The 11,936-nt window shown below is 42.2% G+C and overlaps 1 protein-coding gene across 1 annotated transcript; it reads left to right on the top strand.

Annotated features, from left to right (window-relative positions):
- The first annotated feature begins 7,926 nt into the window (after positions 1-7,926).
- Positions 7,927-11,671, top strand: LOC138150305 (osteoclast-associated immunoglobulin-like receptor). Its single transcript, XM_069073710.1, has 5 exons — positions 7,927-8,894; positions 9,175-9,207; positions 9,562-9,855; positions 10,790-11,071; positions 11,493-11,671. Exons 1-5 carry the CDS (start codon positions 8,693-8,695, stop codon positions 11,636-11,638), a joined length of 957 nt encoding a protein of 318 aa, XP_068929811.1. The 5' UTR covers positions 7,927-8,692; the 3' UTR covers positions 11,639-11,671.
- Positions 11,672-11,936: the final 265 nt, after the last annotated feature.

Here is an 11,936-nt window from a genome sequence, read left to right as displayed (position 1 = left end):
CTTGGTGTTGAGGAAGAGAGGACTAACTTGATGTTAGTGCTAGACTCTGCACACTTCTGGAGAGAAGGTCTGAGCTGAACATTCTTATGGTATTAATTGTTGCTTTTTTTCCAGGTTCTTTAGGACCAACTCGAGGTAGGGTCCTGCAAGCTCTCAGTGCTCTCAAAGAGGTCTGATCAAGGGCAAAAACTGATCATTGCCCCCTGGTCTTAGCTACGCAACTTCCTGACATGGGGTTGAATCTAAGCCATATATACAAAATTCAGCTTGAGAAATAAAAGCTCAAGAACCTCTTGGAAAATAATAAAGTGGGAAGGAAATGAGCCTAGTAGCAACAGATCTCAAATTAAACTATAAAGTTGTAATCATCAAAAGTGATTTTAGGGGCTGCTAGGTGGTTCAGTAAATTAGAACACTGGCCGTGGAGTCAGGAGGACCCAAGTTCAAATTCGGCTTCAGACACTTAACACTTACTAGCTGTGTGACCTTGGGCAAGTCACTTAACCCCAAATTGCCCTGCCTTCCCCCCTCCAAAAAAAAAAAGGAAAAAAATGATTTTGTACTGGATCCATCAGAAGAACAGATTAGGTATACAACATATAGAAGCAACGAACAGTATAGCAGGGTGTTTGATAAGACTAAAGACCCCAGCTGTTGGAGGGAGAACTAATTTTTCAACAAACCAGTCTAGCAGAAACTAGGGCTAGACCAGCATCTCACATAATATAACAAGATAAGCTCCAGATGAGTTTGTGGCTTAGACATAAAGAGTGGCATCATAAACAATGAGAGGAGCAAGGAAGAAATCACCTTCCCCATCTTTGGAAAGGAGGATGGTTCCTGACTAAACAGTGGATAGAGAGGATGACAGAAGGTTAAATCGACAATTTTCATTACATGAAATTAAGAAGTTTTTGCACATATGAAATCTATGCAGCTAAAAATAGAAAGGGAAGGAGGTAATTGGGGAATATTGTCATATCAAATTTTTCTGATGATTCTTATTTCCAAGATGTCTAAAGAACTGACTCAAATTTATAAAGTCAAGAGCCATCTCCAACTGATAAATGATTAGAGGATACAAAGGAGTAATTTTAAAAGGAAGAAATCCAAACTATCAATAGCCATAAGAAAAACACTCCTAATTATTACTATTAGAGAAATTAAAGCAATGTTGTGGTTCCATTGCTCATCCATTCAATTAGCAAAGTTGACAGAAAAGGAGAGTGACAAATGTTGGAGAGGCTGCAGGAAAGCAGGCACATAAATGCACTGGTGATGTAGCTGAATGTTATACAGCTACTCTGGAAAGCCGTTTGGAAGTACGATAAAAAAAAAGATCATTAAACTGCATACCCTTTGAACCAGCAAACACCAGTCCTAGATTTATCCCTAAAGAGTTCAGTGAAACAGAAATAGGTCTTATATGTGCAAAAACATTTGTAACAACTCTTTTTTTGGTAGCAAGAACTTGAAATAGAAGAGAAGCTTGTAATGGGAATGGGAATCTGAAGATCATCAGGGAATGGTTGAAAAAGTTGGAACATGTTAATGTGATGGAATACTCTATTATAATATATTAATATATACTTATGTAGCTAGAATTCCAATATAATTACAAAGTATTAAAATGTATTTATGACAGATAAGAAAGCTTAGGCCTGCAGAGCTGAACTGACTTGCTAGCCACACAGCAAGCTGTCAGAAAGGGAACTAGACCCCAGATTTCTTGAATACTAGCCCAGAAATCTTGCCTTTACAACAGGATGTCTCTCTATGGCAATTATTTTGCTTTGGTCCTTTTTAAATAGCCAGCAAAACAAAGAGGCAGAGCTGACATCCAGGAGTGGGAAAAGGAGGCGTTTCTAATTTAACAATGTTCGTTCGAGCTATTCTAGAGTTGGTACCCACGCATATATGCCTCACCCAATGAGACACCGAGATGCTGAAACGTCACTGGTTACCGACCGGTCTGGTTAGGGAAGGTTCCTATTCTAGGAAAAAGAAACTCATGTTTTCCTTTAAACCCAGGGACTTTCCATTCCATGGCCAGTCCTGTGATCTGAGCCCGACTTGAGATCCCGAGGTCTTGGAAATTGCTTATCCCTGAGTTAGAGGGTAGAAGAAAAAAATTAACTTTTTTTGTGTCTTTGTGATTGTGGCAGTCTGATGACGACTAGGGACCCCTTCTGGGAATAATGCTTTTAAATGCACAAATAACATACAGAGAATTACAAAGAAATTCAATTATATATGAGGATGTAATTTCCCACCCAACCCCCATTCAAGTTCAAGGACTCCCAGGAATCCATCCATGGACCCCTGGGGAGAGAGGGAGAGGTGTCTTGGATTTCAGGTTAGGAACCTTTGCTGTAAAGTGATAGGTTAGCACCTGCGAACCCCAGCTGGTTCCTGTTACCAGTGTCCCTCATTGAGGAGTACGACATTTATCTCTAGGTGTCATCTCTTGTCCAACTTTATGAGATCGAGCTCCGTCTACACAGGAGATGGTCTGTGAATAGGTTCCGGGGCCCTCTGAGGAATGGAGCTAGACTTGGAAGCCAAGGAAGGGGGAAGCGACTTCAGTCTTCCAGGCTGAAGTAAATTCATGTCTAAGGACATATGTAGGGGTGGAACTGGGGAAGGGGGACGAAACCTCTTCTTTAGGCAAGAAAGGTTCAGACGTAATGTTTCCTTATTCAGTCCCCTTCCCACCCTTCCGACTCCCATTCTCCCACTTCTCCTGGACTCTCGGGCTTAGTGTCTTCCGGGACAAAATGTACAAATGAAGACGGGATAGCTGCGGGGTGCGAAGTCGCTAATACGGCTTTCCTCCGAGATTTCCTTCATCTTTCTAGAAAGCACCTCCTTTCTCTGCCTTTTCCCTCTCTCCTCGCCTCCTTTCTATTTCTCTTTATTTCCCTACCCTTCACCCACAGAATCACAGCCTATTAGATCCTGTTTACAGACAAGGGAATTGAGGCTCCAAGAAAGGCAATAACCTGCCCAAGGTCGCACAGCAAGGACTTAAGGTCTCCTGCTTCCCTGTGCACTGGGCTTTCCTCTAAATCTCTTGGCCCCTATCCTGCGTTTCCTGTTAGAAGAGGGAGGGTTGTCAGTTAGATGAGAGAGGGAGGGAGGTGGGGAGAAGGAGGTTAATGCCTTCCGGCTAATGACTTTACCGAACTTCCCTCCCTAGAGAAAGCAAAAGTTTGATTTTTTTTTTCTTTCTTGTGCTACACCAGAATAAGAAGAGGGTTGGGAAACCCTACACTGAATCTTGCCAAGTTTAAAGGCTAAGGAGCAGGCAATTGTTTGAATTTGGTGCCCTCTGCTGGCCAAACAAAATCTACTGTTTCGACCTCTTCCTTTGTTCAAACAAAGGTCCTGTCTTTGAAAGGGGATCATTGGCCCTCTTCTTCCAGAGACAGAAGGTCTCTGAAAAGTCCCACCAGTAGTGGGACCAAACAATGTTTCTCTTCTTAGCCTTTATACATTAATTTGCTTGTGCAGAAGTTTTTCAGTCTCATGCAAAGTGATCACTTTTGTCTTTTGTAATTGCCTCTATTCCTTGTTTGGTTGAGATTTCATCCCCTACCAGGTCTTTGAAACAAAGATAATTCCTTCTCTCTCTCTCTCAATTAAAAAAATGATATGATCTTTAGTATTCAGGTCAGTCCATTTTGAACTTATTGTGGAATATGGTGTAAGCTATTGGTCTAAGACTTATTTCTGCTAGACTGTTGTTTACTTTTCCCTAGTACTTCTTATCAAACATTGTGTTCATTCCTAGGTAATGTATGTTTTTAGGTTTATCATACACTGAAATGTTGAACCCTTTCCCTCAGGGAGTTTACATTCTAGTAGGAAAACCATGTATCATCAATGATATGTTATCAAATTTATGAATGACAAATAGCTGGGAGGGATAATTAATACTGTGGGTAACAGATTTAGAATTCAAAACTGCAGTGACTGGCTAAAACATGTGAGTTCTGAAAATTAATTTTACAGGCCTAAAAGATGGGGAACCTGAGCTAGAAAATTGTTCATCTAAAAAAAATCTGGAATTCTTTAAAAAAATTTTTGAACCTTTAATTTTATTTTTAAAAAAAGTTATGTATTTATTTTTAGTTCTCAACCTTCATTTCCACAAGATTTTGAGTTACAATTTCCCCCCATCCTTCCCCTACCCCCACCCCAAAATAACAAGCCCACTGAATACCCCTTCCCCCAATCTATTCTTCCCTATATCCTCCCCCTTCACCCCCCTAACTTTCTAGCAGGGCAACACGGACCTCTATACCCCAGTGTCTGTACATCTTGTCTCCCAGTTGCATGTAAAAAAACCACATTTTAAAAAAAAATTGTTTTTAAAACTTTTGAGTTCCAGATTTTTTTTCTTCCTCCCTCCTCACCCACCCCCACTGGGAGGACAAGCAGTTCGATATAGATTATACATGTGCTGTTACCCAAATCATTTCCATAGTTGTCATAAAAAATCTGGAGTTCTTAGTGTGAGACAGTTGTGTGCTAGGACAGCCAGAAAAGCTGATGCAAACTTGGGCTGTGCTCACAAGGTCAAAGCATTTGGGAAAGTGGGAGGGATGGCTTTGCTGTGCTCTACCCTGGTATTTAGGAAGGACATATATAAATTGGAGATCATCAAGCCAAGAGTGACCAGCGTGGCGAAGGGCGTTGAGTTCATGCCATGTGAGGCTGATTGTTGTCCTTCTACATTACTCCCACTACAGCATCCAGCGGGCAATCCCACGATTGCTCTCCACCCAAGAATGTGTTTAGAAGAGACATCTTGAACTAAGGCTAGAACAGGCTCTTGAAACGACAGTTTCAAAGCAATGGTTTTGTTATTATGTTCCTGATTACCGGGCTCTTCCTCCCAGAACTAAGCTCCATAAATAGATACCAGGGAGGAAAAAGCATTTTTATAGCACTTAATATATGCCAGGCTCTATGCAAAGTGCTCTTAAAAATTAAAAAATGCAAATTTTACCTTGTTTGATTGTCACAATAAACCTGCCAGGTAGGTGTGATTTATTGTTGCCATTTTACAGTTAAGGTTAACTGAGACAGAGGGAGGTTAAGTAACTTGTGAAGGCCCAGGGCTTTGGGGCTCAATGCCCAGTTCTTTATCTACTGAACCACCAGCTGCCTAGGAAGGGCTCTCCAATTCAACAGTTTCTTGGATCTTACCTCCAAGACTTATTCAGTGAGGTCAGGCTGCTTTTAGGTACTTTCTAATTTTATCACCTGTCTGGAATCACCCAGGCCTTGAGCTACCTCCATGATGTGGACAATATCTTCCTAAGGAGACCTTGGGGAAATAAAGGGTAGAATTTTGGGAAGTGTTCTACTTTAAAAAAACAAAAACAGATGCACATACTCATATAGACTATGTGCTTTTTAAAAAATATTATTTATTTATTTTTAGCATTCTTTTTATAAAGTTTTGAGTTCCAAATTCTCACCCTTACCTATGGGGAAGACAAGCAATATATGAAATCATGCAAGACATATTTCTGTATTAGTCATATTGCAAAAGCCAAAAACAAACAAAAAACCAAACCCAAGCAAGATAAAATAAATAAGAAAATTATACTTCAATTTGTGCTTAAAGTTCATCAGTTCTCTCTCTGGAAGTGGATAGTATTTTTTTTTACCAGGAATCTTTTGAAAGTGACTTGGATCATTGTATTGATTAGAGCAGCTAAGTCTTTCACAGTTGATCGTCATTATAGTACTGCTGTTACTGCACATAAAAATCTCCTGGTTCTATTCATGTCCCTTTGCATATATATCTTCTGTTCATATAGGTCTCCCCACGTTTTTTTCTGAAACCACCTCCCCCTGTCATTTTTTACAGCACAATATTACTCCATCACAATCATATGCCATAACACGTTCAATCATTTCCCCTTTGAGGAGCATTCCCTCCATTTCCAATTCTTTGCTCCCACAAATAGAACTGCTAAAAATATGTTTGTACATCTAGGTCCTTTTCCTTTTCCTTTGATCTCTTTGGGATACTGAGCTAGTAGTGGTATTGCTGAATCAAAGGGTATGCAGTTTTATAGCCCTTCGGACATAGCTCCAAATTGCTCTCCAAAATAGTACCAATTCATAACTCCACCAACAGTTCATTAGTGTACCTATTTTCTTTCATCCTCCCCAGAATTTGTCATTTCTGACAGGTGTGAGATGGTACCTCAGAGTTTTAATTTGCTTCCCTCTAATCATTAGTGGTTTAGAGCATTTTTCATATGACTATAGATAACTTTTATTTCTTCTTGTGAAAACTGCCTGTTCATATTTTTTTTTTTTTACCATTTATCAGTTGGAAAAAGGTTCTTATTTTTACAAATTTGACTCAGTTCCCTATATCTTTTCCCCACATATTTGAATAATGAGTAAATTGTTGTAAAATTCTTTTGATATTACTTGATTCTTTAGGGGTTCCTTTTAGCAAGATGTATTTTCCATACTTATCCCTTTTAATTGGATCTGTTTTTGCTTTTGCTTCATCTAAGATCAAGATTGCTATTCCTGCCTTTTTTGTCTGTTTGCTTATGACCACTGCATTTTTAGCCACCTTCCCTTTTGTCACCTCCAATCCCTTTCTCTTATTTCCTTTCCCTCCTACTTCCCTGTTGGATAAGTCAGATTTCTAGTATGTATACATAATTTTTCCTCTTTGAGCCAATTTAAATGTGAATGAGATTCAAACACTGCCTATTTGCCTTGCCCCCCAATCTTCTCCTCCACTATAAAAGCTCTTCCTTGGAAACATCTTTTATATGAGAAAAAATTTTCATTATTCTGCCTCCCTTTTCCCTCTTCTCCCAGTACTTCCCTCTTTTTCACCTCTTCATTTTTTAAAAAGATCATTGCAATATAATGTACTCATATCCATGGCTTCTGTCTTTGTAGAATTTTTCTAACTGTCCAACTCCTAAGAACTTTAGGAGTTAGTATCATCTTCCCACAGAGGTATGTAAACAGTTTAACTTTATTAAGTCCCTTATGATTTCTCTTTCATGTTTACCTTTTTATGCTTCTCTTGAGTCTTGTGTTTGAATGTCAAATTTTCTCAGATAACTTGGCATCTATCCTGAGTCTCTTATTGAAAGTGAGAGAGAATTTTTGTCCAGCTCTCATAGAAGAATGGGTCAGTACCTCAGAAAGATTTGTAAAGGAACCATGATTAGCATCAATCCAATGATGGGACTTTTAGGGGTTGGGGCAAGTTCTGGCCAGAGATCAACAAGGGAATTGTGGGATGGGACTAATCTGGCAGCAAATCAGTCCCTGGTCTAGGTTCTTATCAAGGGCACCATGACCATCTTACTAGAAATGATACTGAGACATGATAAGTACATGGTACTGTGCTGAAAGTGCCAGGAAATGAATAGAGTGCTGGATGTGGAGTCAGGAAGACCTGAGTTTGAATCCTGCCTCAGAAACTAACTAGTTGTGTGACACCTGGTTAATTACTTTATCATTTTCAATTTCCTCATTTGTAAAATGGGGATAAGAATAGCACCTCCCCTTCTAGGTTGTGGTGAGGATAAAATGAGACAATATTAATCAAACTCTTTGCAAACCCTGGAGTGCTATCTAAATGCCCCAAACTCTTGTTATTGTTGGCACCATGGCCCTGATGTTCCTGGTGAGACTTCTGCTCATCATCACTGCTTTTCATCTTGAGATGCCTTGGACCTTACCCCGATTTCATCCAGTCCCCCCACATGGATGAGACCATCAAGATCTCAGATGCTGTTCTTTTCTGGGACTTTGGGTTTTGAGTACTTCAGAGGATCATTTCCTAGTGTGTGTGTGTGCATATGTATATGTGTGATATGTGTCTGTGAGTGAATGGGTATATGTGTATTGTGGTCATGTGTGATTGTACGTGCATCATTGTATGACTATCTACATGCATGCATGTTTGCATGTGCGTGTGCATGTATGTGTATGTGCATTTGTGTGTATGTGAGGGAACTGAAATGATTAGGACAGCAAGTGGTTAAGTGTGAGAAGGGAATGAATCATACCAACTCCATCTTGTGACTTAGTTCTAGAGGTGGCTCAGTTCCCTGTCTATTCAATTATGTGTCTAGTCTAAATTCTATCCTGTGAGAAAAACTGATTCAATTGTGGGAACTGGGAGAAAACCTTATCGTGTTGTTTGAACCTAGCCCTGCATGGCTGGGAAATTACTATTACTGAGCAAATTTCCTTTTGTTAATTGTTCTGTGATCTACACAGGTCTCATTTCATTGCAATCCTGAGTCTGAACTAGTGGCCCAGAGCACGTGGGAGAGAGACTGTTCTGTTTGGCTCCAGGGAACAGAACTATGAGCAGGATATAGAAGGTGAAGAGAGGCAGGTGAGGTTTGTCATCAGAAACATTTCCTTACAATTGTCAGCTCTCCCAGAATGGAAAGGATCCCTCAGGAAATGATAGATTTCTCCCATTTGTGGTCTTCTGGAAAAGTCTAGAAGACCTCTTGCCCACTGGTCTTTTTCAGATACGGACCAGAATAAATGGTCACTGTTGTCCTTCTAACTCTGAAATGCTGGGATTCTTCCCTTCTTATCTTTGCAGAACCTTGAGCAAGTTTTCCCCCCTCTCTGGGACTGAGGTTCCGCCTTTGAAAAATGAAGGGGTTTTATGAGATCAGGACATCAGTTCATAGGAAAACTGTGCCAGGCCAGGCTATGGCTCTGTGTTTCCAATGGCTCATTTCCTGGTGGACAGGAAGGGAGGGATCATCCAGGGGCCTTTCCCTGCCTACCCTCTGTCTGTCCATTCAGCTATTTCCAACCATCAACCATGACTCTGGTCTTCTCCTCTCTCCTACTACTGAACCTCTGTAAGTCCATCCTGACCTCCTTCAATTCCTCCTGCCCTCTCTAATCCTCACCCTTGAGTGAAAGAAGAGGGACTAGGATAGCTGGCTCTCCAATAAGAGAACTGGAAGGACGGACATCTGGGTGTCTAAGGGATCAGGTGCTGAGGGCCCAGATACCTAGATTCATTAGAGAGTCTCAGGTTGTGACACAGACATTTAGGATCATTTGGGGGTGGGGACTGACAGATGCCTGGCTCCACAAGGCAAATTGGGAGCTGACCTCCCCTTACTGTCATTGTAGGGCCTGTGGGTCACATAGATGGCACACCCCCTGGTGAGTAACTGCACTTTATCCTTCCCTTCTCCTCTCTCTCTTCCCTACTTTGCCTAGAATCTTTTCTGTCTTCAGTCTCTAAAACCTTTTAGGAACCAGGCTTGTGCCTGGATCCTGGCCCCCATTTCTTTCCCTTACCCCATTGGAATCTATCCCTATTCCCTCCCCCACACTAAGTTTCTAAAAATCATAGACATAAAAAAAGGGGACACAGACCATTGATTCCAACTCACCTACTTTAAAGATGGGGACACTGAGGTATAAAAGGTCACCTCACTCCAATCCCAGGCTTTCTGAGTCCTAAGGGACCGGGGATCACTGATGGCATTCATGAACATTCTTCTCTTTTCCTAGGAGAGATCTCTTACATCAAACCCACCCTCAGTGCTAGACCAGGGCCTGTACTAGCCCCAGGGGGGAATGTGACTTTGTTGTGCCGAGTGTCAATTCCAGCCATGAGATTCATCTTGTACAAGGTGGGAGAGGCCCATCCAATCCAGATCCAGGAATCCTCAGAGGAGGGAGCCGAGTTCTTCTTTGAAAGGGTGACCCCTTCTCATGGGGGCACTTATAGCTGCTGCTACCAGACTCATGCCTCTTACCATACCTGGTCTCAGCCAAGTGACTCTCTGGAGGTGTGGGTGACAGGTGAGGCAGGGGAGTGGGAAGGGAGATTCAGGGGCCTAGTAAGAGTACAAAGGTGAGTAGAGGGAGAGGAAGTGACAGAACATGAAAGGACCCTTATAAATGATCACATCCCTATTTTACCATAAAGAAAATTGAACTTTTGCCTTGGCCAGACCATGTGTAGAGGATTGTATCTAGCCTGAGGGGGGCCATAATGGAGGAGGAGTGGAGGGAAGATCTGTGACCTGCTTGGGAATGAGGAGACTTACATGTCAATCTCAGCATGGACATGGATAAGCTGAGATATGTCTAGAAGGGGTGACCAGAATAGGTGATAGGACTGCAAACCAAGCCATAAGAGAAGCATTGAAGATATGGGAGAACTTCAAGATGCAGAAGAAATCTGTGGAGACTGTGGTGGGTAACAATCGTTGATGTTTCTAAGTATTTTAAAGGACTAATATGGGAAAGGGGGGATTTCACACATAGAGGGGCTTCTGTCACTGCTTAAAATGTGAGAACTTCAGAACTGGAAGGGCCCTGAGAGATGGAGCCCAACTCTGTCATCTGTTTAATGAGTAAATCAAGGCTCAGTGAAACAGCAAGATAGCAAAAATATCATAGTCTAAGACAGAGACATGTATGGAATAGTGGACTTTTGAGTCTGGAAGGGGACTTTTGAGATTCCCCCTTGTTTTACAGATGAAGAAATTGAGTTACTAGAGAAGAAAAGGCATTTGCCTGAGGTCACCCAGCAGGTCAAGGACAGAGTGGGGACTGGAGCCTTTGTCTCCTGATTTCTAGACTGGGGCTTTTTTCTCTCACCTCACACTGGAACATGACATTGAAGGGAAAGAAAATCAAACTGGGGCTGCTTGGTACAGAGCTGGAATGTCACAGGAACAGTGGGGCAAGGGTGAAGGGGGACCTGAGCTTTGTTCTTTTCTTTCCACAGACATGTTACCCAAGCCCTGGCTTGTGGCTGTGCCAGGTCCTGTGGTGGTAGCAGGCAGCAATGTGAGTTTGCGTTGCCAGGGTCCACTACGGGGCATGAGCTTTGCTCTTTATCGCGTGGGTTTCCCAGGGCCCCTACAGTACCTCAACTCTGCCCAGTCCTGGGCTGACTTTCCTCTTCAGGGCTCTGTGGCTCCTGGCACCTATAGCTGCTACTACCATACACCTTTTGCTCCGTATATCCTGTCTGAGAGGAGTGACCCTTTGATCATCAGCTGGTCAGGTGAGGGAACCCAGGAACTTGGATGTTACCTCTCTATCCCCCTCATGAAATCAGGTGTCCTGTCTCATAGACTTCTCTCTTAGAGATAGATAGACATAGCATCTCATCCCCTGGCCTTGTACCTTTTCTGGTAGCTCAGCATCTTAACCTCTATGTGCTCTTACCCCTCCCCTTCTCCTGTAGCCAGGTATCCTAGCCCACAATTTTTTGGAGAATCTGTCACCCTTTCTAGATCACGATAGTTTTTGAATATCCAGATATTCTATCTTCTCTTTAAAACAATTTAAACAGAGCTAGCAATTCACCCTTTTCCTTATCCCAGCCTATGCCCCCTTAGGGATCCAGCTAGCCAGCTTCTCAGTTTCCCCAATACTGATTAAGTTAAACTCATTGATCTGAGTAATCCTGTCTGTCCCTCCAGATTCCACTCCCCAGGACTACACTACAGGCAACCTCATTCGAATGGGCCTGGCTGGATTGATCCTCCTCACCCTGGGGATGCTGTTGTTTCTGGACTGGCACAGATGGAGGGGCTGCCAAGACAGAATCTGGAGCTCCCCTGCCTGAGCAACAGATGGAGTAAAATAAAGACAGTGGGTCATGAGGTGTGTGGTCTTTGTCAGCAATGGACACAATATGGGAAGTCATGACTTGGAGTCATGGTGGGTTGTTGGAGAGGGATTAGGGAGTGGAGGAACTTATTCTGCCTTTGTTCTAGCCAAAGGTTGTCTCATTTAAAGTTCTCTCACACCATTCTCCTAAGAAAAGAAGCTTATCTTGGAAGGGTTAAGCTTGAGTCTTGGGATGAAAGTGGGAAGGACATTCCAGGTGGGAAGGACTGTGCATGAGCATGGATTGGGGGGCA

Source organism: Petaurus breviceps, unplaced genomic scaffold (genome assembly GCF_028583685.1).
Source record: "Petaurus breviceps papuanus isolate PSGF00001 unplaced genomic scaffold, PetGlider_PUasm1.0 90865, whole genome shotgun sequence".
NCBI lineage: Eukaryota > Metazoa > Chordata > Mammalia > Diprotodontia > Petauridae > Petaurus > Petaurus breviceps.
Note: the sequence above shows the minus strand (reverse complement) of the source record. Positions and strands in the feature narration are given on the sequence as shown.

Coding starts and splice junctions, on each gene's coding strand:
- LOC138150305 (XM_069073710.1), top strand. CDS start 8,693: ATGAGATCAGGACATCAGTTCATAGGAAAACTGTGCCAGGCCAGGCTA. Junction 8,895..9,174: donor TCTCCTACTACTGAACCTCT/GTAAGTCCATCC, acceptor CTGTCATTGTAG/GGCCTGTGGGTCACATAGAT. Junction 9,208..9,561: donor CATAGATGGCACACCCCCTG/GTGAGTAACTGC, acceptor CTCTTTTCCTAG/GAGAGATCTCTTACATCAAA.